General features: G+C 48.0%; 1 protein-coding gene across 3 annotated transcripts in view; it reads right to left on the reverse strand.

Moving 5' to 3' along the window:
- Nucleotides 1-23,626, reverse strand: part of LRCH4 (leucine rich repeats and calponin homology domain containing 4) — a 1,212,507-nt gene that overhangs the window by 340,468 nt on the left and 848,413 nt on the right. For all 3 annotated transcript variants that reach the window (XM_069645103.1, XM_069645112.1, XM_069645094.1), the window contains exons 7-8: nt 13,956-14,052; nt 13,281-13,368 (exon numbers count right to left, since the gene is read on the reverse strand). In XM_069645103.1, the coding sequence (XP_069501204.1) occupies nt 13,281-13,368; nt 13,956-14,052 (185 nt within the window). The remainder of the gene's footprint in view (nt 1-13,280; nt 13,369-13,955; nt 14,053-23,626) is intronic.

Here is a 23,626-nt window from a genome sequence, read left to right on the forward strand (position 1 = left end):
GTTCAGAACAAATTAAATGCACGTGTTTTGAAGCGTGTGAATTTTTTTGCCGTTGCGAGCGCCAGACTACTTTATTTGGACAACGCAACGCGAGAGAGAAGCATGTGTGTTTTAATTTTGCATGTTTCAATTACTCTTAACTGGCGCCCAACTTCAGATGAATGCGCAGGTTTTGAAGCGTGTGGATTTTTGAGTAATCGCGAGCGTGAGGCTACGTTACGTTTACAGCGCGAGATGGGTGCGTGTAAATTGAGCATTTTTAAGTAGCGTGCAGTGTTCTTGTGTGCGCTTCTTTTTGACAATTTGTTTTCGCGCGCGTTCTACTTTTCCACGGACAATAAACATTACGTGCAAATAAATACTCATACACTTATTATCTTGCTAAAACTGCTGCAATGGTAAGATACTTTCTAAAGGATTCTGCAAGACTATGAACTATGGAAACAGAGCAATAGAAAGAGGACAGCAATTCTAAAAGGAGTTTCTTATTCTCAAAGAAAAAGTTTAAGTGACTTTAATTATTCATTTACCAGAAGAGATAAGCAGAGGTTCATTCAACAGAAGTAGAAAACAAAAAGAACTTTGGCTGCTCAGCATAATAAACAAAAGATAAGTAGAGTATTCCATTTCCACAATCTCAATCTGGTTTTAATGCACAGTTACAGAACTGATCCAGCTTGTTGATATTTTGTGTATAGAGTCAAACCTTTGAACTCATAATTTCTAGTACAGAAGAAACTGGAAACTCATGTTAAAAGTCAAAAGTGAACAATTCAGCCTCCAAGCAGTTAGAGGCTCAGCAGGTAAAAGTATTTCACTTAAGTAACATTTACCAAAAAGATAACAGTTACACAGTACAATTCTAACCAGGTACATATTTTTTCACTACAGATTCCAAGGACAGCCAGAAGGTCTGCAGTTTTCTCATTTGTTATTTTCTCCACTATCCCTTTCCCTTTGTTGGGGTTTTCTTCTCAGCTACATTTAGTTAAGTTGAGCAGGGAACTCTTTGTGAGGGTCTGTGGGATCATCATCAGCTCCTGCGGAATTACTTCACGCCAGTCCTGACACCGACAAATAAGTCCTGCAAGACACGACATGCATGGCCGAAGCTGCCAGATGAGAAATGAAGGACAGCACTGTGTCGATGGCAGCTTCTCTGGGGTCTAGCTTTTTTGCTAAACACCAGTGACAGAAACAGAGCCATTTGCTCCTATAAGGAGACCTGGTTGAAGGTTTTCCAGCCGCCTGGATGATGGGCATATTATCCGCAGACAAACTGAATCTTTCTAAAGATTTGAACTCCAGCACCAGGCCGCCAAGCTGAATGTTTGTGGGGAGAGGTGCCACATCTGCTGATTGCTCTGGTGAAGCAGGTTGGGAATCAGCGGAAGCCTGATCGGCGAGCAGGTTGACGGATGCTGAAGCTTCGAAAACCAGAATCTGCCTGGCCACCACAGTGCTATGAACAGGAGGGTGCAATTCGACGTGTTCCTGAGCTTGCATAGCGCCCGGTGAATCAGAGGAAGAGGCAGGAAGGCATAGGCTCTCATTGTGCCACGGAATCTCAAGAGGCTCCCCTAGGGAAGAGGCACCAAGCCCATTCCTGGAAGCATAAAGAGTAGGTTTCCTGTGCGATGAGGTCGCAAAGAAGTCCACTACTGGGGTGCCCAAATGGCGTGGCTGACCACCGCTCGCCGACTGAGAGAATCTGCCGTTACATTTAGCTGGCCTGGAATGTGTACCACCAACAGCCAAACACTGTGCTGAATGGCCCATTCCCAAATCTGAATGGCCAGATCTACAAGGGGAGGTGACATGGTACCCTCTGCTTGTTGACGTAAAACATGGATACCGCATTGTCCGTGCGGATGCGGACCACTTTGTTCACAATCCCTGGCTTGAAAGCTTTGAGCGCGAGGAAAAGAAGCTCCAAATAATGTATGTGAAATTGTCTGTCCTGCGGCGACCATAGGTCAAAACCTGAAGATGATCCATTGTCGCACCCCACCCGATAAGGGAGTAGTCTGTCATAATGGTCACCTGAGGGGAGGTCTCCTGAAAAGGCGCACACACCGACAGATTGCTGGAAGAAGACCACCATAGGCGATCTGTCATCATGCAGAGTGTAACCGGAACCATTTTGGTGTCCGGGTCCACTGCCTGAAGCCAGGAGCTCCGAAGAGCCAACTGCGCAAGTCGCATCTTGAGACGCGCAAGGGGAAGAGCAAGAACGCACGAGGCTGTGAGGCCCAGAAGTCTCTGGAACCACCAGGCGGACATGCTTTCCGACTGAATGAAGATTTGACACGTGGTTAACAGATCCACCATCCTGTCCACCGTCAAGTACACTTTGCAGTCGATCGTGTTCCAACGGAAACCCAGGAATATCAGGTCCTGAGAGATCATCATTGAGGATTTCCGCCAGTTCACCGACAGCCCAAGACTTAACAGGAGCTGAAGGAGAGACTGAAGATTGCTCAAGGCTTTCACCAGACAAAGACTGCGCAGAAGCCAGTTGTCCAAATACGGATACACATGAATACCCCTGTAGCCTTAAAAAGGCTACGATGACTGACATCTTCGTGAAGACACGCAGCGCCGAGCCGAGACCAAAAGGGAGCACTCGAAATTGGTAGTGCTCCTCTCCCAAGGAGAATTGCAGATATTTCCAATGTGGGCTCCAAATCAGGATATGCATATAAGCATCCTGAAGGTCCACAACGCTGAGCCAGTCGCCCTTCTGAAGAGAGGACTTTATTTGGCAGGGCGTAATCATCTTGAATCTCTCTTGGGGAAGGGAAAGGTTGAACTGGGAAAGGTCTAGAATGATGCACAGGCCAGCCTGGTTGGGTTTTGGCACCGTAAACAGACGAGAGTAGAAGCCCTCCCCTCGTCCCCCTAGGGGAACGGGTTCCACCGCCATGAGATCTAGAAGCTTCTGGACCTCGGCTCTGAGGGAGGGTGTCCCCGACTGCTGAAAAGGAGGATTGAAGGGAGGGGTAGGGGGAATGGGCAAGCGGAAACCCGCCCGAGCGATGGACAAAACCCACTGGTCGTCAGTGATGGTTTGCCACGCCTCCAGCTGAGACGAGATTCGTCCTCCCACCGGAGTCTCGTGCGAGCACCCAAAAATATAATTTTGCAGACTTTTCGGCTGAGAGACTACCTGTCCCTGAAGAGGAGGCTGACGACAGAGAAAAACCGGCCATGTTGCTACTTCCGGCGGGAGTTACCTGGCAGAGGATCAGTCCTGCGCGACCTGCGGTCTTGGAACCCTCTGAAGCCTGAGGAGGATCGGATAGGGACCCAGATCTCTGAGCTTTGACTGCGGCCTTCACGAGCAGCGACAGAGACTTGGCAGTTTGCGTGCTCGCCTTAGTCTTGGTAAGCTTGTCATCCGTTGAAGAATGAAACAACTCTTTGCCCTCAAAAGGCAGGTCCAGAACTTTATCTTGGACCTCCTTCGAAAACTTTGTTGCATGAAGCCAAGTCTGACGAGAGGTGTCCACCCACAGCATGAGGCCACAAGGCGAGGTGTCAACATGGTGCGCAGCAGCCTCCAGCATATCCTTTGCCAACACCCTGGCACCTGACAAGCCGCCCTTAAAGTCTTCTTACCTGTCAACAGGAATGAACTCCTGGAAGTCAGCCAAATCTCTCCACAGTTTCATATTCGCCGACACCAGGATGAGCTCTGCGTTAGCCTGACCCAACTGCAGCACTGAATTGACAAAAAATCTTCTTGCCCAAGTAATCTAGAAATTTGTCCTCCTTGGACAGAACTTGAGCCACAGCTGTGGAAGATGCTGGGGCCGGCTTGGATTGCAGAGTGGCAGCCGCTACCACCGTCGAGGACGGGAGTGGGCATGACACCAAGGCTACTACCTCAGAGGTGTGAAGCATGTAATGGGCGTCAATTCTTTCATTTACGTGCAGCCCGGTGTGGGGTTTCATCCCAGACCTTGCGGGCCTCGGCCAGGATGTCCCTCTGAAGGAACAGGCCGGTGCGCTACTGTGGAGACAAGGTTAGGGCCCCCAAAAACATCCCTTCCTGCGGAGCGGGTGTCTAAGGCACTGGTATGTCAAGGAGTGACATCATGTCCAGTACCCGGTCGTGTAGTGCTCGTACAGAGCGTGACTGGTCCTCACTGTCCTGATCTGCCAAAGGGTCATCTAGATCATCCGGATCCCCCGACTGCTACGGCGTCAGAGTGACATCATGCTCTGCTGGAGTCTTGTCCTCCGGTGACAAGGGAGGCAGAGGCGGAAGAGCCGGAGGAGGGCCGAGATGCAGAGGAGGTGCTGCCGCTGTTGCGACAGGTGCCGTGACGGGAACTGTCGGGGCAGGCAACAGAGTCTGAGAGCAGAGATCCCTAAAGAGGCCCTGAAAGTACTCCCTCATGGGATCAGAGTTCATTAGACTATGAATTTTCCCAAAAAATGCATCCTCTGCCAAGACCTTAAGCGCTGAGTGGGAAGAGACCTCTCATGAGGAGCATAACCCCACGAACGCAGTGAGAAGGGCTGCCAAGAGGGCCTGCCACCAACCGATCAATGGGGCAGAAGTAGGAGGAAGCGAGACCGAATGTGGTAGTGGCATCCGAGAATGCCAGTCATAGGAAGGGCGGAACGGATTCACACCGTCACTTGGAAAAGGTTGTCCACAGAAAAGAAGGTTCCCAGCACCCACTGTCGATAGCGTGGGTGTGTGGAAGAATCCAAAATGGCTGCTGTTAACAACGCGGGAAGGCCTGCCATTTTGTGAACATCTGAGGAGAACTGTGTCACATGTGTAGATGAGTCAGTTGACTCCACAGATTAGTCAGGGGACTTCACAGAGATTTTAGTCTTGACATAAGGATCCTCGGCAGAGCCGGTAGGTAATATGGGGCCTTTGATGTTTACTGCACAACCTATCCCTTGAATTAGCCTCCAAAGTAGGAATCTCTGCAATGCCGGTAACAAAGAGTTACGGTCGCCGACCTCTCCCTGTGCCCCCTCAACAGAACCGGTGACTCCGCAAGCGCGGGACAGTTGAGGAATCCACCTCACAGACAAGACCTTAATAGGCCTCTCAGTTCTGTTGGTACACACCTTAGCCTCGTTAAGGGGAACCTTGGAACAGAGTCCGGTCTTAATAGCTCCCACAAGAGGGGCCTCGAACCGTAGTTCGGTATAGAAAGCCTCAGAGGCCTCAGGGCGCACCCCGGTATCTGTGTGGAAAGCTCCGGACAAGGAGACCTCGGAGCGAGCTCTGGTACCCAATGCCTCAGCATGACTATGCTGGTTATTAGCACCTGATCGGTAAACCTCGGATCGTGATGCGGTAAAGGCAGGCCCCTCGCGGAAACCCTTGGAGAAAAACCTGGTACACCTATTAGGCCTGCGAGGCTCCTCAGGGAGAACCCTGGTAGCAGAGCTTTTGAAGCCCCTCACGGACCTGGAGGACCCCGGGAAGGAGTCCCCCGGCCGGGCTGCCCTGAAAAGTAAGGAACTTACCCGGCGTCTCTTCTTTCCGTCAATGAAGAGTTGGAAATGCGATGGAGAAACCTTCTGGAAGATCTCCCACCGACGAAGAAGACGTTGAAGTGCCTGGACCGAAAGGGAGTCACAGAAGAAACACAAGTCCCAGCGGTGATCCGGTCCCAGACACTCCAAGCAGAGAGAATGGGGATCCGTCCTAGCGAAGCGACGCTCGCAAGAGGAACAAGAGGCAAATCCCAGATGCTCCTGCATATACGGAGGACTACGCGACCGCAGAACCGGAGCAGGAGAGAAGGACAACGGGAAGAAAAAGGACTTCCCAGTGATGCTAGCGCGTCCAGCGCCGACCGCGCGGGGAAAAGGACTGAAGGGCGATGCACAGGGCGGAGATAAGGAGGGCGGGGTTACGGCTGCGTGCGGTACTCCACGTAAAAATAGGACACATGTTTTAAATTTGATGCTTTTTTTTACAAAACCTGCTCCGGTCCCGTCCCGCAGGACTAAATGTCCCAAAAGTATGGAGGAAAGAAGACAGGACGTAGGAGTATGAATGATTAACGGCATATTGAAATAAGATACCTCCTGTGTAAGCTTTAAGATTTAGAGAACTGCCAAATAACCTTTTATTGTTCCAATCTGGAGCCCCAGATTTGCTAAATGTAACAGAAAAGGTAGCACCATAGGTTTACTGCACTGAAAAGGGTCAATATCCTTCTCCCTGCAGAATGTGTTCCAACGGCAGCAGTAGGAGAGGTTGAGATATAAGGATTGTGTTGCTAGCCTCCTGGCTCAAAGCAAAATCTCCATTACGGCAATTGGGAGGTCCCAATCCTTATATCTCAACCTCTCAGAAACCATGCGTGAATGTTGAGTGTCTTGACCTCTGGACGGAGACCCGACCTTCCTCTCATGAGAGAAGGTCCTCTCTTTGTAGAAGATGCATTGGAGGGCAGATGAACATGTCTAGAAGGTCTGGGTACCACGTTTCTCCTGGCCCAATACGGGGCAATTAGGATAATGATTTCCCGAAATTTCTTATCCTCCTGATTACTTGAGGAATCATGGGGACTGGAGGAAACGCGTACAGAAGTGGAAATTCCCAGTACACCACGAACGCATCTCCCAGAGCTCCTCTTTGGGGAAATTCCCTAGAGCATAACAGTTTGCACTTCCAGTTGGGACTGGTTGCGAACAGATCCACTTATGGCGTTCCCCAAACGGTAAAAATCTCTTGAAGGACTTCCATTAGCTAGCTCCCACTAATGGGAGGCTGTGCTCTGCCTGCTCAGAGCATCAGCAGACGTGTTCTCCTCTCTGGCTAGATGAACTTCTGCTAGGGAGATTACTTTTTGCATTGCCCAGAAACAGAGCTGCATGCCTCTCTGAACAGTGGAAGTGACGCCTATGCATCCTCTCTTGTTGAGTTAGTACATGGCCACTGTGTTGTCCATCATTATCAGGACATTCTTTCCCCGGAAAGAGGGCAGATAGGCCTTCAACGCTAGTCTGATCGCCCTCAGCTCCAAAAGGTTGATGTGCATTTTGAGACCAACGACCACTTGTTAGGGAGAATTCTCCTTCTAGGGCTAATTTCCCTCACCTAGTGAGTCCCCCAGCAGCTTTGCTCGATTTCTGGAGTTTATTTTTCCACCTGGTAAGAGTGTACATCCTTTTTCCACTCTTAATGTGTTTTGGCCTATGTGTTTTTACTCATTGTGTGATCCTGGGCACTGGAGCACACCACTCCAGGTGCCCCTGTTCTTATGTGGGTTACACAGCACCTTCAGTGTAGTAACCCAGGGTTGTCTTTAAGACTGCCCTCTGATTCCATTTCGCTGGGGCTGACTACTGTCCCCCAGAGAAAGGTAAAGTTTCCATTTACTTTACCTAGTCACTTTTATACAGACCCAGTACACCCCATCTTACATGGAGTACTGGAAAGGGCTAATCTGTACCCCTTTTCTGTCTGTACCTCCCTGAGCATTGTTTCGCTCTTAACATTTAGACTTGGCTGGTGGCAGTGGTATCTACCCTAACTTTTCTACCGCGATTATATTCGATAAACGTGGTAATGCTTTTGGCTATTTTAGCAGCCTTAAGCGTCAACCCGCTTGACCAAATCGTCTTTCTTTTGGCTCCGGTCGGGTTTATTCGCCATTTCTTTTTGTTAAAGTCCTTCTTGTGTTTTACTTTGTGCGGCAAACTAGGTTCGCCTTCTTTGTTCACCGTCATTTGGCGGCCTTCTGCAGAGAAGCCCTCCTCTTGGCGCCTGGGTGTCTAGTTAGACTGTATGTGGGGAAGGGGTGTAGTCACCTCCTGCACAGGATATCCTAGGAAACCCAAGTCACACTTTGCCATGATTGGCTGAGGTGGTTGTCCCGGCTGGACAACCCCGCTGCTGCGTGATTGACAGCCAGGCTGTGTGAATGGGGGTTTTGCGCATAAAAGGCAGGTCTCTTGGGCTAGAAGTCAGAGTCGCCTCTGGAACTACAACGAACCGAAGAGAAGCGGAGAGAACGATGGCTGCTGCAACTACCCCGTCTCGGTGAAGCCCTGCTGCAGTCCTGAGCCATCTACCCTTCAACGACTAAGAGGAGATCCAGTCCGGAGTCTTCTTCCCTTGAGCCTGGTGGGGATAACCAGCTCATCATCTTCAGCCAGAGGTCTACTTCGTGGTCGAAATCGCTGCACACTGCTGTAGTGGTCAGGATAGCCACCTGCCGAGCCTCTCCTGTTTCTAAGGAGCGCACCTTTTATTCGTTGTATCTGCTGCCGGCTTAATCCCTGTGTGGTGCAGACCCCCTTCAGACGTCCTCCTTCACAACGAAGCTCCAGGAATCGTGGGTCTGCGGGAAACCAACAGGAACAACTGCCAGGGTACCAGCTGCCCCATTGGAATAAGGTACTGTGTTCTGCTTGAGGGTGAATCCCTTTTCTTCATCTTCAAGGCTTGCCCTGGTCTTCCCTCCTTCTTAGAACTTTTGTTTCCGAACATTGACAATATCAAAGTACTCTTGGCTAAAGCTGAATCGTGAACTGTCTAACGGTGTGATCTTCGACAATAGGTCTCCGGTGTCACTTATACCTGGCTCCGGACCTTTGACTTTTGAACTCCTGTTTCTGAGTGTTTCTCGACTCTGTCTGCCTAACCTAAATATTGCCTGTGATTTTTGCCTCGAACTCCCTGTGGGTATCTCAGGTGCAAAGTGTGTTTTTGCCCCGGTAGCATTTCATGTCACAGATACGCGTTTATTTAGTAGAGCGAACTGTCAAAAAGTGATCGCAACCGTATCCGCGGTATCGTGTTTTGTTCATAACACTGGTACATTCAAACACAGGGTACTTACCTTGAGACATACTTTACAAAGTCAATTAGTTAGTTGTAGTATATTTAACGTGTAGTTTTGTTTAAAGTTTAATAGAAGTGTTGTGTTTATAACTGATGGTTTAAAAATAAATGTACTTATATTTTTCTACCTGAAACCTTGAGTCAGTGTTTGCTTGAGTCACAGTAATTGTGGTCCCTTTGTGTAATCTCTGCTACTGCTCATATACTCTTGGCTGCTCCGCCACTGCTACCACTATGACATAGTAGTACGGGCTTGTACCAAAGGTAAAACTTGTATTGCCACCTGTAGTCTTAATTGTGTGTAGTGGTCCCTAAGGGCACTGCACAGGATTCTGCCTAACACCACTCACTGTCAGATCGTTGGCTTGGGCTCCCCACACAGTGAGTGAGGCGTCCATAACTACTGTTCTCTCCGGTCGTGGCTACCAAAAAGGTTTGCGCATCAGAATATTGTCCTTGCAGGCCCACCAAAGGAGATTCTCTGTGACCCCGTTTGGGACCTGAAGGAGGTCAGTTTTCCTGCCCAAGAATTGAGACCACTGTGCCCCGAGAGCCAATTGGAGGGATCTCATTCTCAGGCGAGCCTGTGGAACCAAGAAAATGCAGGATGCCATGAGGCAGAGTAACCTCAAAAAGTCAAAGGCCGGAATACGCTGGGCACTATGGAATTTGGTGACCATCTGCAGACTGTGCTGAGCCCTCACCTTGGGTGGCTAGGCTTTTCCCAAGGATGCATCCAGAACTGCTCTGATGAACTGGAGTCTTTGAGATGGTATCATGTGGAACTTTGTAATTGAGTGGGAAGCCCAGTCTGTGGAGAGAGTGGCAGGTGATGCCAAGACGTTCGAGGGCCTATTTGGGAGAACGTCCCTGATCAGCCAATCGTACAGGTAGGGGTAGACGTGAATCCCTCCTCTCCTGAAACTTGCTGCCACCACTGCCATCAACTTGGTGAAAACCCTCAGGGCTGAGGTCAGCCAGAATGGCAGAATTCAAAACTGATAACGAAAACCGTCAACAGCGAACCTCAGGTACTTTCTGTGCTTGGGATGGATAGGCACATGAAAGTAAGCATCTTGAAGGTCCAATGAAACCAACCAATCCTGGAGCAGGGGTCTTGAAGGATCTGAGAAAGTGTAACCATCTTGAACTTGTCCTTCCTGAGGAACTTGTTCAAGCATCTGAAGTCCAAGATGGGTCTCAACACTCCATCTTTCTTGGGGATTAGGAAATAGGGAGATTACTACCGTTTGTTCCTCTCCGTCCCAGGAACCTGTTCTGTAGCCCCTTTCTCTAGCAGGCTCAAAATCTCCTGCACAAGGAACGGACACAGAACTTTGAAAGAGTGGCTCCCCGGTGGTTGGTCCAGAGGCCTTTTTAGAAAGGGGAGGCAGTAAACCTGGGCTACCGTTTCCAACGCCAACGCATCTGAAGTAATACCCTGCCATTCTTGCAGATGCTGTGAGAGTCTTCCTCCCACCAGGGTCTGGTGGGTTAAGGCCTCAGAGAGATTCTGAAGTGGCTGAAGCAGCGGCTTATATTAAAGAAGCTGCTGCTTGGGCGCACTTGGCACCCCTCCCTTCGTCCACCACGAGGAAATCTTCTCTGCCCCCTTTCACTAGCCATTCCTCTTGCTCTTCCAACTGAGGAGTAGAAGCGAAAGGACTTACCCCTCCAAGATGGCCCACTGGGCTGAGACGGTTGTGGCTGTCTGATTGGGGCACCAAAGGATTTGGTTGCTGCCTTTGAAGTCTGCAGCCTCTCTAGGCTTTCGTCAGCCAAACAGCTGGGTGCCGTCAAGGGGCATGTTGAGGAGCCTGGATTGCACATCTGCGTATTACTGCGCTTGCCGCAATATTTAGGCAGCCATCTCTCTCTTCCCCTTCAGGACTATGGTCACACGCCATAGCTACACAGTCCCACAGGGGGAATGTAAACTTGGCTAAGGCGCAAGTGGCATTTGAGGGCCATGATCCCGGCAGAAAATACCTTTATAGCCCAATCGTCGAAACGCCCATCATCCCTGTCTGGGAAGATAGTTGGTTAAGCAGCCTGTTGGAAGTAGCCGTTGCTGCCTGAACTAATGAAAGAATGGAATCCTTCTGTGGACCTTTATTAAGAATGTGTCGGGTCGTCTTGCTCAAATGGTGGCGCCAGCCCACTCCATCCCAGACAAATAATTCTGGTCATCAGGTGCCTATAACAGGCATCAGTATGGTCTGCCGGGTCTGGCTTGCCAAACTCAAGTTCCGTTGATGTGTCAACACCACTAGCAATTTGGAGAATGTCATACAAATCTTTTAACTTGGACTCCTCTGAAATGAAGCTTTCTGGGGCGTTAGGAATGCCAAACCCCAACACAAATGGTGGAGTGGCGTTGTCTGATGGCTCATACTCCTCATAAATGGAGGCTAAAGACTTGAACAAATCCTTTTTTGGCAAAGACTTGTAGGATTGTTCAACTTGTTTTGAAGTTGTTGAAGGTTTAGTGGGCGGAGGCGTTGAAGGCTTCGACCAAGATGGTACGGATGACTTTTGACACTGGCGGCATTGAACGGCCTCGACACTGATGGTCTTGACGTGAAAGCAGTCGACATTATCGATGATTTATTCGCCAATTTTAACGTCGATGGAGACCTCCAAAGGCTTGACCCTCGACTCGATGGAGTCTTCGATGATCTTTCATCGTGTCGAGTCTTCAGGGGTTCTCGAGAGGTCTCCCGCCTACGTCCCGGCGGCGAGGGCACACTGGATTTAGCTTTCTCCGTCAGCTTTCGATGGCACCACATGAGCATGGTCATTTTCTTTTGCGGGGGTTGGGACCTCCTTCTCGAAAATCTTTTACATTTCCTGCCTGAATTCTTCCCACTTAGCTGGAGTGGAGAATTTGGCTGGGCAAGCTATGATTCTATCTGGAGAGGAATCAGATGAGGCCAAGGAAGGTGATCTATAGCGCCTTGCCTTTTCTTCGCCTTCGTCTAAGATGAGGAATGGAGCGACCTTTGAGGAGTCACCTCTTGACTCGTCTGACGACCTTTTCTTCGAGTGAGTCATCGATGGGGATTTAGTATGGGCCTACCCACTGCTAATTTCCCTTTAAGTTTTAATTTCCCTTGGCGCTCTTTCAGAGCCTTACCAGTCATGGACGGACAGGACTCGCAGTCTTACGTCCTATGCTCCACGCCAAGGTACCACAGACAAACACGATGAGGAACGGTGAGGGACATCTTAGGCATTTTTAGAATCCGGTCTTCGGGGTTGATGGCGTCTTAGACTAGGCCTTCGTACTAGAGTGACAAAAGCTTTTCTCCCAAAAAAAAAACGTGCCCCGTATTTCTATCGCGGAAAAACAAAGCTAATGGGCGCTGCACATGCTATATAGTTCAACGATGAGGACGCCTCTGAGATGGAAGCCCTCGAGGGACATGGAGTTGACCGCATAGACGTACATCGCCCTCTGCAAAAATAAAATTCGGAAGCAGCTGAAGCTGGAAAATATATCAAAAGATGAGGAATACGTGGGAGGACACAATCCATTTGAATATCCTTTTTGGAAGCAAAGAAGAAAGCAAAGACACTTTGAACCATACAATCTGGTACGTGGCCTAGGAAATACACATTTGGGTGTGTGCCAGGAACCAGCCACCACCAGGCAACAATATCAATTACAGCGATACTTTGAACTTCACAAGCAAGCACATGGCATGGGAGAAATCAGAGGGACACCTGGGTCGGGGTCAGAAACCAGTGACCATTACAGGGGTTGAGAGTGAATCCCTTTTCAGACCTTTCAGGTTGAGTTTTTGTTAATCTTTGTGTTAGTGGTAGGGACAGAACTCACATTAGATTAGGTTTCAGACGTAGGACTGAGTTTTGTGCGAGACATCCTGACAAGCACCCTTTGTTATTTTCTAAATAGGATGAAGAATACCCTAGAAGTAGGCACAGAACAGGCCTTATTCTCCGTTTTAATAACATTTGAGTGGAACATTAGCTTTTGTCTCCTGAGTCTGACTTACCACACAATGTATGCTTTAAATGGGAGATATGTATTTAACGGAAAGAGGCTTCAAGGGCGACTGAGGAGAATAATGGAACAACGTAGCTAGCATGGGAAAGGATGTGATAGAACCAGAAAGGATTGTGCTATGTCCTTACTTTCCCAAATAATAATATCCTAGACAACATTTTCCCATAAAACTAATCTTTTAAACCAAAGCAGAGTTATAACTCCAGTAGGGATCAGAGTCTGGGCCCCAGCAAATAAAGAATACAAGATAGACGGAAAGCTATGAATTTATCGGTAGCACTGGCAATTGGTAAGGACAGCCTTTCGTTGTGTTCTTGCCCCCTGGGCCATCAGAGAATGGGGAAAACAGATATAGGAAAAACAGAAACTGGCAGCGCTTGACAAAAAGTATGCGCTAAATAGTACTAAACCTACCAGTTCCATTTCGTGTCTCCTTCAGCTGCTTGGGGTCACGTGCCAGCTCAGCAATCCTGAATGAAAGGTCAGGGCACTCATCTGCAGACTGAAAGGAAGAAAGGATTCAGTGGAGTGTCATTCTCAAGATTAGGTGTGCAAACATCTTGCTTAGAGTCCATGAAAACACATCTATACATGCAATGAAAGTCTTTGAGGGGTCCCTTGCTGTAGAGTACTTTTTTTCGGAGCAATCGTCATCAATCTAGCCCTGCTTAGAAACAGAGTCTGTAAGGAAGCCGGGTGGAAGTCTCAAAGAGAACATGATTCTCTAGGGCTTCACAAGCGGTATGTATAAAAGGAGGCCAGCACAATGCTCCTGGGAGAGCTCTAGAATACGTTCCACGAGATGCTGCTCAAAGTTATGCCTGACAGGGCAGTGGGATCCTCTGCCCATCAAGGTGCCTTATCAAAACTCCAGATGATAGTTTTCTGTTTATGCTCCACACCTGCCCCTCGCAAATTCAGAATAGACCATGGTACTTAAGAATAAGAGGTGACACTAAGGGTAAAACATTTTTTTAAAAAAATCTACTTTGGAGTGGGTAGGGGAAAAAAGCAGAACTATTGCCCAACCAGTGATTTCACATCTTTTCAGTTAAAAAGCTTAAACCAACAAATAAAATGTTGCATTACCTCATTACCCGACCACCTCTTGCTTCCGCTGTCCACGCTGTTAAAACCAGAGTCAAGACCTCCATATTGACGCACCTGGAAGAAGTCCTCTGTTAGGCTGCAGAGAGAAGCGGGAGGATATTCAAAGAAAATCAGCCATCAACCAGAAGAACAAGTTACTCTCTTACCTGGTAACGTTCTTTCGATGGGATGGTCCGACGACGTATTCCATATCTATGACAGTAATCACCGCAGCACGGCTGCGATGATTACTGTCATAGATATGGAATATGTCATCGGAGGACCCAATCCCCTCGAAACATGGATAAAGATGGTAAGAGAAGGAGGGAAACAGAAGACGACAGAAACAATAAGGAGAACACAAATGAGAACAGGAGAATCAAGGGCCGAGAGAAGGATGGGAACAATGAAGGCAAATGGGAAGGCAGACGAGAGAACAGGGACGTCATTTGGGGGTCGCCAGATGTCTCCCTTGTGACCTCTAAAAAAAAAAATACTTTTTTTTTTTTTGCAATGCAAGCTCCTGGGCTGTGCACCATGTGGCTCTTTACTTCTGGAGTGCTAGCTTTCTTGTTCAGGCCCCTTAAAAAAAGAAGAAATATAAGAAAATGAGGGCCACAAGTCTAACACTTTCAGCACTGAACCTAAATAAGAAAGAATCGGAATGCCAAAAAATGTGTCTTTCTGGAATTCTATACAATAATTGCTAGACTCAAAGGTTTATTTCAGGCACACTTCAGGGGGTGAGTCACTGATTTAGTCTGTTCTCAAACGCCTCAACTCAGCCTTTGGTCCTTCTGAGGTTGATAAATGGGTACCAACACAGGTTGGGTGATATTGGGTGTATATTTCTTCTATGTAAAGCGCTTAAGCGTAAGTGCTATATAATAGCACATCATTATCATTTGGTCATGGACGTCTGCTTGCAATCACAGTAATTTGGTAATATGGGCCTATACACACTGATCTTAACGATACATATGGCGATCCATTCAGGTATGAAATGTAAATCACATTATAGTGATATCGTAACCATATTTTTCGTAGTGTACAATGCTATGTGATGCCACGTCCTGTTTTGTCAACGAGTGAAAGGTTGTGTTCCATCGCTTCCCGCGGTATCACTTCGGGGTGGGGTCAAATTACATCACTTCCTGTGATGTCATCAGGGGGTCAAGGGTGTGTAATGTCACTTCCGCTACCGCAGGCATTTTGGTGAAATGACGTCCCTGGGAACCAGAGAGCTTTGAAGCAGAGGGGCCCTTAAGCAGATCTTGGGCAGTGAAGGGGACTCTCCCCCCCCCCCCCCCAACGACATCATCTGGGGCTGACAGTGCCCCTCCCCCACAGACAGCTGAGAAGCAGTCAGAGCAGAACAGAGAGTGAACAGTTAAACGTTGACGAGAGACATGTTAGAAAGATTTTCCTGGACACAAACTTTACAGTTCATGAAAACCGATCCACACCTTGGGTGCAGAGCCTCTGTGTATATGCCCTAACTTACCAAGAGATAACTTCAGATTAATTTCCAAAATCAGCCCTGATGGGTGGATTTTGTGAGGCAAACTGGAAGGGCGTCGAAGAAGGAAGCTGACACAAAGGTGGCATGGTGGTTGGCAAAGACCTATTTGTAAGAAAAAGAAACCCTCACTATCCCCATCTTCTAAGAGGGGGTTCCCTGCCTGAACACTAAAAATGGGCTGTCAGAATGGCCGTCGAAATCAAACACCACAGGCCTGTGTCATAACGTACTGCCATCCCTTACACTACAACTAAAGAAGAAGTCAACAGAAAAGGTTCTTCTCCAGGAGAATGGCTCCCTTCTCCTTGTCGATGCACTTTATTCCCAGAAAGGAACAAGTTACTTCACTATATATATTCTCCAGCAAGGTTATCTTTCATGGATTCACATGCTTATCAATATTCCCGGTCATTAGGCTGGGAATCCTCGGTAACAGAAGAACAAGTTACTTTCTTACCTTGTAACGTTCTTTCGATGGAATGTTCCTCCGACATATTCCTTGTCTTGGTAGATTTACTTCCAGCTTGCTGGCCTCGGAAACATTTTTTCAGTAGAGGGCGCTGCACGTCGACGTCCCTCGAGTTGGTGTCCCTCGACAGCCTCTGTATCAGTGCCGACGTCATCATGTGTATAAATATACTCGCGCAGCGTCCGTTGCTCAGTTCCGTTTTGAAGCTTAAGACTATCTGTGCATGAATTGGTTATTGACCTTGAAGGAGCGTAAGCTGCAACCACAAGGGAAGTTTTACTGAGGGGATGGATGGGAGGGGCAATAAGGAATACGTCGGAGGAACATCCCATCGAAAGAACGTTACAAGGTAAGAAGTAACTTGTTCTTCCAAGGGATTGTGTCCTCCGACGTGGGAGTAAAATTGCCATATTCCCCTTTAAGAATGAACAGAGTGTAACACAGCTTTGCCAAATCTAGTCTCTTGGCTAGAGGAGGAATCCAAATTGTAGAATCTTGTAAAGGTATGTGCAGACCACCATGTGGCAGCCGCATATATGTCTCAAATCGGTACCCCTCTTTGGAGGGCCGAAGAGGCTGCGATACCCCTGTTTGAATGAGCCCTAAGATTTTTAGGGCGCTCTTTCCCTGCCAGTTTGTAACATTCTAGGATGGCTAAAATAATCCATCTGGAAATGGTCTGTTTTGTGAATGCCAATCCTAATTTGTACCCTTTGTAACCTATGAACAGTTGGTCTGCTTGCCTAATCCTAGCAAGTCTGCGGATATAAAAACTCAAGGCTCGCCTTGGATCCAGCCTATGTAGCCTCTCTTCCTCCTTCCCTGGATGGGGAGGAGGATAGAAAGAGGGTAAGGTTATCTTCTGAGTGATGTGGAATTCAGTAACCACCTTTGGGAGGAAATTAGGCTTCACTTGTAGGACAACTTTGTCTTTGTGAAAAATTTTATGAGAGGGTTTACAAGATATGGCTTGTAATTCGCTCACCCTCCTGGCAGATGTCAAAGCCACTAATAAGACAGTTTTAAGGGTGGGATATCTTAACGAACAAGAGTGGAGCGGTTCAAAAGGAGTAACCATCAGGAAATGTAAGACTAAATTTAAGTCCCATAAGGGAACTTGGAACGGTCTCGGGGGATAGACATTAGTTAACCCCTTCGGAAATTGTATTACTAAGGGTAATTTGAAATATGATGGCTCCTCTGCAGTGCGCTTGAAGATCGATAGCGCTGCGAGGTAGCCCTTGATCGTACCAAATTGAAGACCTGAATTCGCCAAATAGAGAAGAAAGGATAACACCATTGGTGTACCACATGAAAAGGGTTCAATATTCTTTTCTCTACACCAGCTGAAAAATGTGTTCCAACGGCAGTGGTATAAAGTCTTTGTTGCTGGACTTCTGGCTGAAAGCAACACCTCCATGATGTAATCTGGGAGGTCCCAATCCTTGTATCTCAACCTTTCAGAAACCAAGCGTGAAGGTTTAGGGTTCTGATGTCTGGATGGAGAACCTGACCTCCCTTCTGCGAGAGAAGATCCTCCCTGTGTGGAAGATGAATCGGAGGGCAGATGGACATGTACAGAAGGTCCGGGTACCACTTTCTCCTGGCCCAGTCTGGGGCAATTAGGATCATAGTCTTCCGGAATCTTCTCAACCTCCTGATCATCTGAGGAATGACAGGGACTGGAGGAAATGCGTACAGAAGTGGAAACTCCCAGTCTACCACGAATGCGCCCCCTAGAGCTCCTCTCGGGGGAAATTCCCTTAAACAAAACTGATCGCACTTCCTGTTGATACTGGTGGCGAACAGATCCACTTGAGGGGTTCCCCAAAGGGGGAAGATCTCTTGAAGGACTTCCTGAGCTATCTCCCACTCGTGAGAGACTGTGCTCTGCCTGCTCAGAGCGTCCGCTGTCAAGTTCTTCTCTCCGGCTAAGTGAACTGCCGATAGAGAGATTCCTTCTTGAATTGCCCAAAACCAGAGCTGCATCGCCTCTCTGCACAGTGGCAGTGATCCTACACCTCCTCTTTTGTTGAGGTAGTGCATGGCCACTGTATTGTCCGTCATTATTAGGACATTTTTCCCTTGCACAGATGGCAGAAAAGCCTTCAGCGCTAGTCTGATAGCTCTCAGCTCCAACAGGTTGATATGTAGCCTGATCACCGATGGAGACCAACGACTGCTGATGGACAAGTCGTTGGCATGGGCTCCCCACCCCGTAAGTGAGGCGTCCGTGACTGCTGTTATCTCCGGCCATGGTTGCCAAAATAGTTCTCCTTTCAAAAAGTTCTCCCGACAGGCCCACCACTGAAGGTCTAGAGCCACTTTATCCGGAACCTGAAGGAGATCTGTCATTCTTACTGAGAATTGAGACCACTGAGTTCTTAGTGTCCACTGGAGAGATCGCATTCTCATGCGAGCCTCTGGAACAAGGAAGATGCAGGATGCAATGAGGCCTAGTAACCTCAAAAAGTCGAAGGCTGGGAGACGTTGAGCATTTTGAAACCTGGTGACCATCGGCAGAATATCTTGAGCCCTCACCTCTGGTGGCGAGGCTTTCCCCCAGGGAAGTGTTCAGGACCGCTCCGATAAACTGGAGTCTCTGTGATGGTATCTTCTGTGACTTCTTTAAATTGCGGGAGAAGCTCAGTTTGTGAAGGAAGTGGCAGACATAATCTAGCTGAATCTGAGCTTGTTCCGAAGATACACCTCTGATCAACCAATTGTCTAGGTAGGGGTAGACGTGAATCCCTTCCCTCCTTAGACTTGCAGCCACTACCGACATTAGCTTGGTGAAGACCCTCGGGGCGGAGGTCAGCCCAAATGGCAGAACTCGAAATTGATAATGAGAGTCGCCAATTGCGAACCTCAGGTATTTCCTGTGTTTGAGATAAATTGGCACATGGAAATAAGCATCCTGAAGGTCTAGAGATACCAGCCAGTCTTGAAGCTGGAGGGCCTGAAGGATCTGAGAAAGAGTTACCATCTTGAACTTGTCCTTCCTGAGGAACTTGTTCAATTCTCATAAGTCCAAGATCCGTCCTTCTTCGGTATCAAGAAGTAGGGGGGGGGGGAGTACCAACCCTTGTTCCTCTCCGCTACAGGTACCGGTTCTATGGCACCTTTCTCCAGCAGGTCTAGAAAAAGGAGCGGATCTGGAAACTTCAAAGAGTTGTTCCCCGGTGGATGACTCTGAGGGGTGCGTAGAAAAGGCAGTCATTAACCTTGGGCAACTGTCTCCAATGCCCAAGCATCTGACGTAATAGCCTGCCATTCCGTCAGATGGTGAGTTAACCTGCCCCCTACTGGTGTCTTGTGAGGAGAGTCCTCAGAGTGGTTTAGAGGTGGCTGATGCAGATGCCGAGGGTAAAGAGGCACCTGCTGCCGCTGTGGCTTTTGTACTTTTAACCCGTCCACCTCAGGTGAATTTCTTTTGTCCTCTTTGAGCCGGCTGTCCTCTGCCTTTTCTGAATGCGGAATAAAAACGAAAATACCTACCTCTCCAAGAGGTTCCTGAGGGGCGATAGGGAGTTTGACAGATTGCAGCTCCAAGGGATTTTGCTGCTGCCTTGGATGTTTGTAGCTTCTCTAGGCTGTCATCAGCCTTCTTACCAAATAAAGAAGAGCCATCAAAGGGCATATTAAAAAATCTGGCCTGTACATCTGGAGCAAAACCAGACTTTCGCAACCACGCAAATCTCCGGATTGTAGTACTTGCCGCCATGGCCCTGCTAATACTGTCAGCAGAATCAATGCCAGTTTGAAGGGATTCACACATTGCGTCTTTACCATCTTTAATGATGTTCAGAAAAGCTTCCCTTTCTTCTCCTTCCGGGAGGCAGTCAGCCGCTGATGAAGCACACTCCCAAAGTGTATGGCAGATTCTTGCGAGCGTACAAGTAGCATTAATGGATTTAAGCGCCATGCTGACCGCAGAAAAGACCTTTTTTGACATAGCATCAAATCTCTCATCATCCCTGTCTTGTGGAACAGTAGGGTATGCAGATCTACTGTCCGATGACGTTGCTGCTTGAACAACCAGACTCTCTGTGGTTGAATGTTTGGACAAATATTCAGGGTCAGAAGCAGATACCCTATATTTGGCAGATAGTTTTTTGTTAACTGCCGGGATAACCTCAGGAGTTTCCCCAGTTGGCTGATATTTTCCTCTGTAATGCAGTATGAAATGGAACCACAGGATCTTCCTGTGGGCCTTTAATTAAGATGTCTGTAAGACCATCTTGTTAAAAAGCAGGTGAAGGTGTAGACCAACCCATGAATTCTATTATTCTGGCCATTAAAGTTCTATAAGGGGTCTCAGCATGTTCCCCTGGGTCTGGTTTGGCAAATTTTACTTCTGGGGAAGTATCTAACCCACTTGCATCATGTAAGGATTCTTGAAGGTCCTTCAACCTATTTTCTTCAGAGATAAATTCCTCTGGTACAGGTGTTGTAGTTCTCTGCAATCCAAAAGGTATTTCCTGATCAGAATCCTCCCCTTTCTCATAAATAGAGGACAAGGATCTGAAATAATCTGACCTTGGAAAAGTATTAAAACCCATTTCTAAAGCAGAAGGGGCTAAGCTTGTGGTAACCGGTTGAGAAAATGTCGACGTTGTCGACGCGGAAGTCAAAGGCTTCAAAGAAACCGAAATAGGCGTCGAAAAGGTGTGAAGAGAACTCGAAGAACTCGAGGAGGATCGGAATCCTACTCTGAGTCGTCAACGTTATCGACGACATTCTCAAGGTCATGCTGGAAGCCCTCGGTATGACTACTGACTGCGAAGTAGTGACAGCCGTAGGTTTATCCTTTATCGGTGTCGAAGACAGCGTCGATTCGACCAATCTATGCGTCGATGGGCCCTTCGATAATGGCGTCGATGACGTGGTCTTACTGCCTTTGCTCGAGGGTTTGTGACGCTCTCGGGCAGTTTATTTCGCCGGGTGCAACGACTCGCGGCATTTCGATTTTTCGGGTCTTTCACCCAGGGTATCACCTTTAGCCGTCTCCGAGGGGGTCGAGGTCGCTTTCTCGAAGACGCTAAACATCCTTTTACGGAATTCCTCCCACTTAGCTGGAGAGCTGTGTTTTGTGGGGCAGGTGCCCCTTTCCGGGGAAACAGAAGAGGGACATCTTCAACGCCTCTTTTTTGAATGTTTGGATCTCAAAGAGTGATGGAAACTGCTTCGAGACCTCAAACGAGAATGTTTCCTGTGACGGCGAGGAGACGAATGTCTCGACCCTGCCAAGGAAACTTTCGAAGGAGTAGAAATTTTGACAGTCTTACCTCTTTCGAGCTTCCCCTTACGCTCCTTCAAGGCTTTCGCCGTCATGGACATGCAGTCCTCGCATTCTGAACAATGGTGCTCCGATCCCAGGCACCACAAACAGATTCTGTGAGGATCCTTCAACGACATTTTCTTTCCACAATCTCGACACTTTTTGAAGCCGGACCGTAGGGTCGACGGTTCAGATGAGGAAGCCATCGAAAAGAGTAAGATATACTCGAGGAATAAGTAGAATGTACTCGAAGAACGAACTGAGCAACACGATTCCGAGGCCCACGAAGCGTGGAAAAACGGAACTGAGCAACGGACGCTGCGCAAGTCTATTTATACACATGATGATGATGTCGGCGCCGATACGGAGGCTGTCGAGGGACACCAACTCGAGGGATGTCGACGCGCAGCGCCCTCTACTGAAATCTTTTTCCGAGGCCAGCAAGCTGGAAGTAAATCTATCAAGATAAGGAATATGTCGGAGGACACAATCCCTCTGAAAAGTAGTTTTGCTTTAAATTTTAAAACTGCTTGGCCTAATGCTGTCACTTCGGGTCATACTGCCCCAGCCAATGACAGTAGCCCTCCTAGCTCCTCATCCGGAGACCATCTTCATATTTAAAGCACACGTAATGTGGCATTAGGAACCACGAAGAGAGCCGTAGAGGGATAGGAAGGAGGGCTGCATGTGAATCCATGAAAGACACAGAAATCCGAAGGCGTCTCACCCGCTAGTCCCCGGGGTTCGTCATCCAGGTGGCCAGAACACGGTCATCGCTTTTAGATCCAGATCCTGGGGGTGGACCAGTGCAGGAAGATCACCTGGAGGAGGGGTGGTTATGGAGTGGGACACCGGATGGTGAGAAGCAGTATCCCCTCCCTGCAACACCTTTTCCCCATCCTACCCGGTAGGATACTTAGGAACTCAAACCCCCACCCCCTTCCCGACACAAACATTTTCTCACAGACAGCTCACTGTGAGGAAAAACAGACTAACACCAGAGCCATATACCCGACATGTCCCAATACAACTGTCAGGAAAAGTCAGGCAATTACTGATCATTACACACAGCTGACGTCCATCATACTTCCCCACATGGATAAAAGGCTGAGCACGAAAGCACACTCTGAGCAAGGCAAAGCACACGAGGAAGCAGCAGTTCCAAGATGGCAGTTTAATACGAGGAGAAAGACGGCGAGACCAGAAAGGGTTGTAAGGAGGAAAGTGCCCTTGACCTTTTCAGAGCGTTACTTCGTGAAAATAAGAAACCAAAGACCTGGGACTAAAGCTGAAGAAACCTGCATTGCTTGTTGGAGGTACCCAGCACCAGTAAAGACAGCAAAGCTGGTGAGTGGGAGAGACAGATACCAAACCAGCCTGTGTTAGAACCAAGGTTGCAAGCGGCAACATTGCATGAAGAAATCTAAAGAGAACAGTGTGTGAAACGTATGTGACGAGCAACGCATATATAATTGAAAACCAGAGGAGGGACTGAACTTTGTCAATGGTATTTTTCTTGGCCTCCAGAGTGGTCTGGGACCACGTGGGTGCTCAATTGAAAGTCTCTGTTAGAAACTGTGAAAAGGACATTTTTAGATCACAGTGGTCCTGCAAAGGGTCAACTAAACACTGTGCACATTTGAAAGTCTTTGATAGTTTAATGTGAACTGAAATTGGTCCGAGCCTGGCTGAGGGAGACTAATTGTGTAAGAGGAAGGATCTAAGCCCGGTTGAGGGGGATCCAGGGTGAACCGTGAGTCACCAGAGAAAGAATGTTCTATGAACATTTTAAAAAGAGGAGGATCTGAAATCAGAAGAGCAGGATCCACAGTAACGATTGCAATATAAAAAAGATCTGAGCCTGACTGAGGGGGATCGAGGCTGAATCACCTGATTTGAGAACTTATAAGCAGAAAGGAAGTTGGTGTTTTGTTTGGTTGTTGCATCAGTCCCTCTGGATCAAGAGACTGACAAGTACAGAGACTTGGGAACAGAAGGCCCTAATGCTGGTAATGGAACTGTATCCTCATGCCGAAGAAGCCAGAGTGTGTGCTTTGCTTGAGTGAACCACCTTGTCCGGTGCTGAAAATATGGGGAGGTGAGGCTAACGGCCTGAACATCCTGACATTATCATTTTGTGAACACTTTCTTTTTCATGAACACTACCCCCACACTATTTGTATTTAGCTGCAAGGATTGGCAATATGTTTTTAGTATAGGCCCTTTTATTTTGACGAGACTCCACTAGGACCGCATTATTATTATTTGATGGTCATAGCTGGCTCCCAGCTGTAGATTTAAGATTAGATGGGCGTTCGTCACACCCCGGTTGGAGTTCAATAAACACCCTTGAACTGTGGTCTCTTGCATCCGTCTTACTGTTGATACCATGCATTCCT

Source organism: Ambystoma mexicanum, chromosome 1p, assembly GCF_040938575.1.
Source record: "Ambystoma mexicanum isolate Mex_15411 chromosome 1p, UKY_AmexF1_1, whole genome shotgun sequence".
NCBI lineage: Eukaryota > Metazoa > Chordata > Amphibia > Caudata > Ambystomatidae > Ambystoma > Ambystoma mexicanum.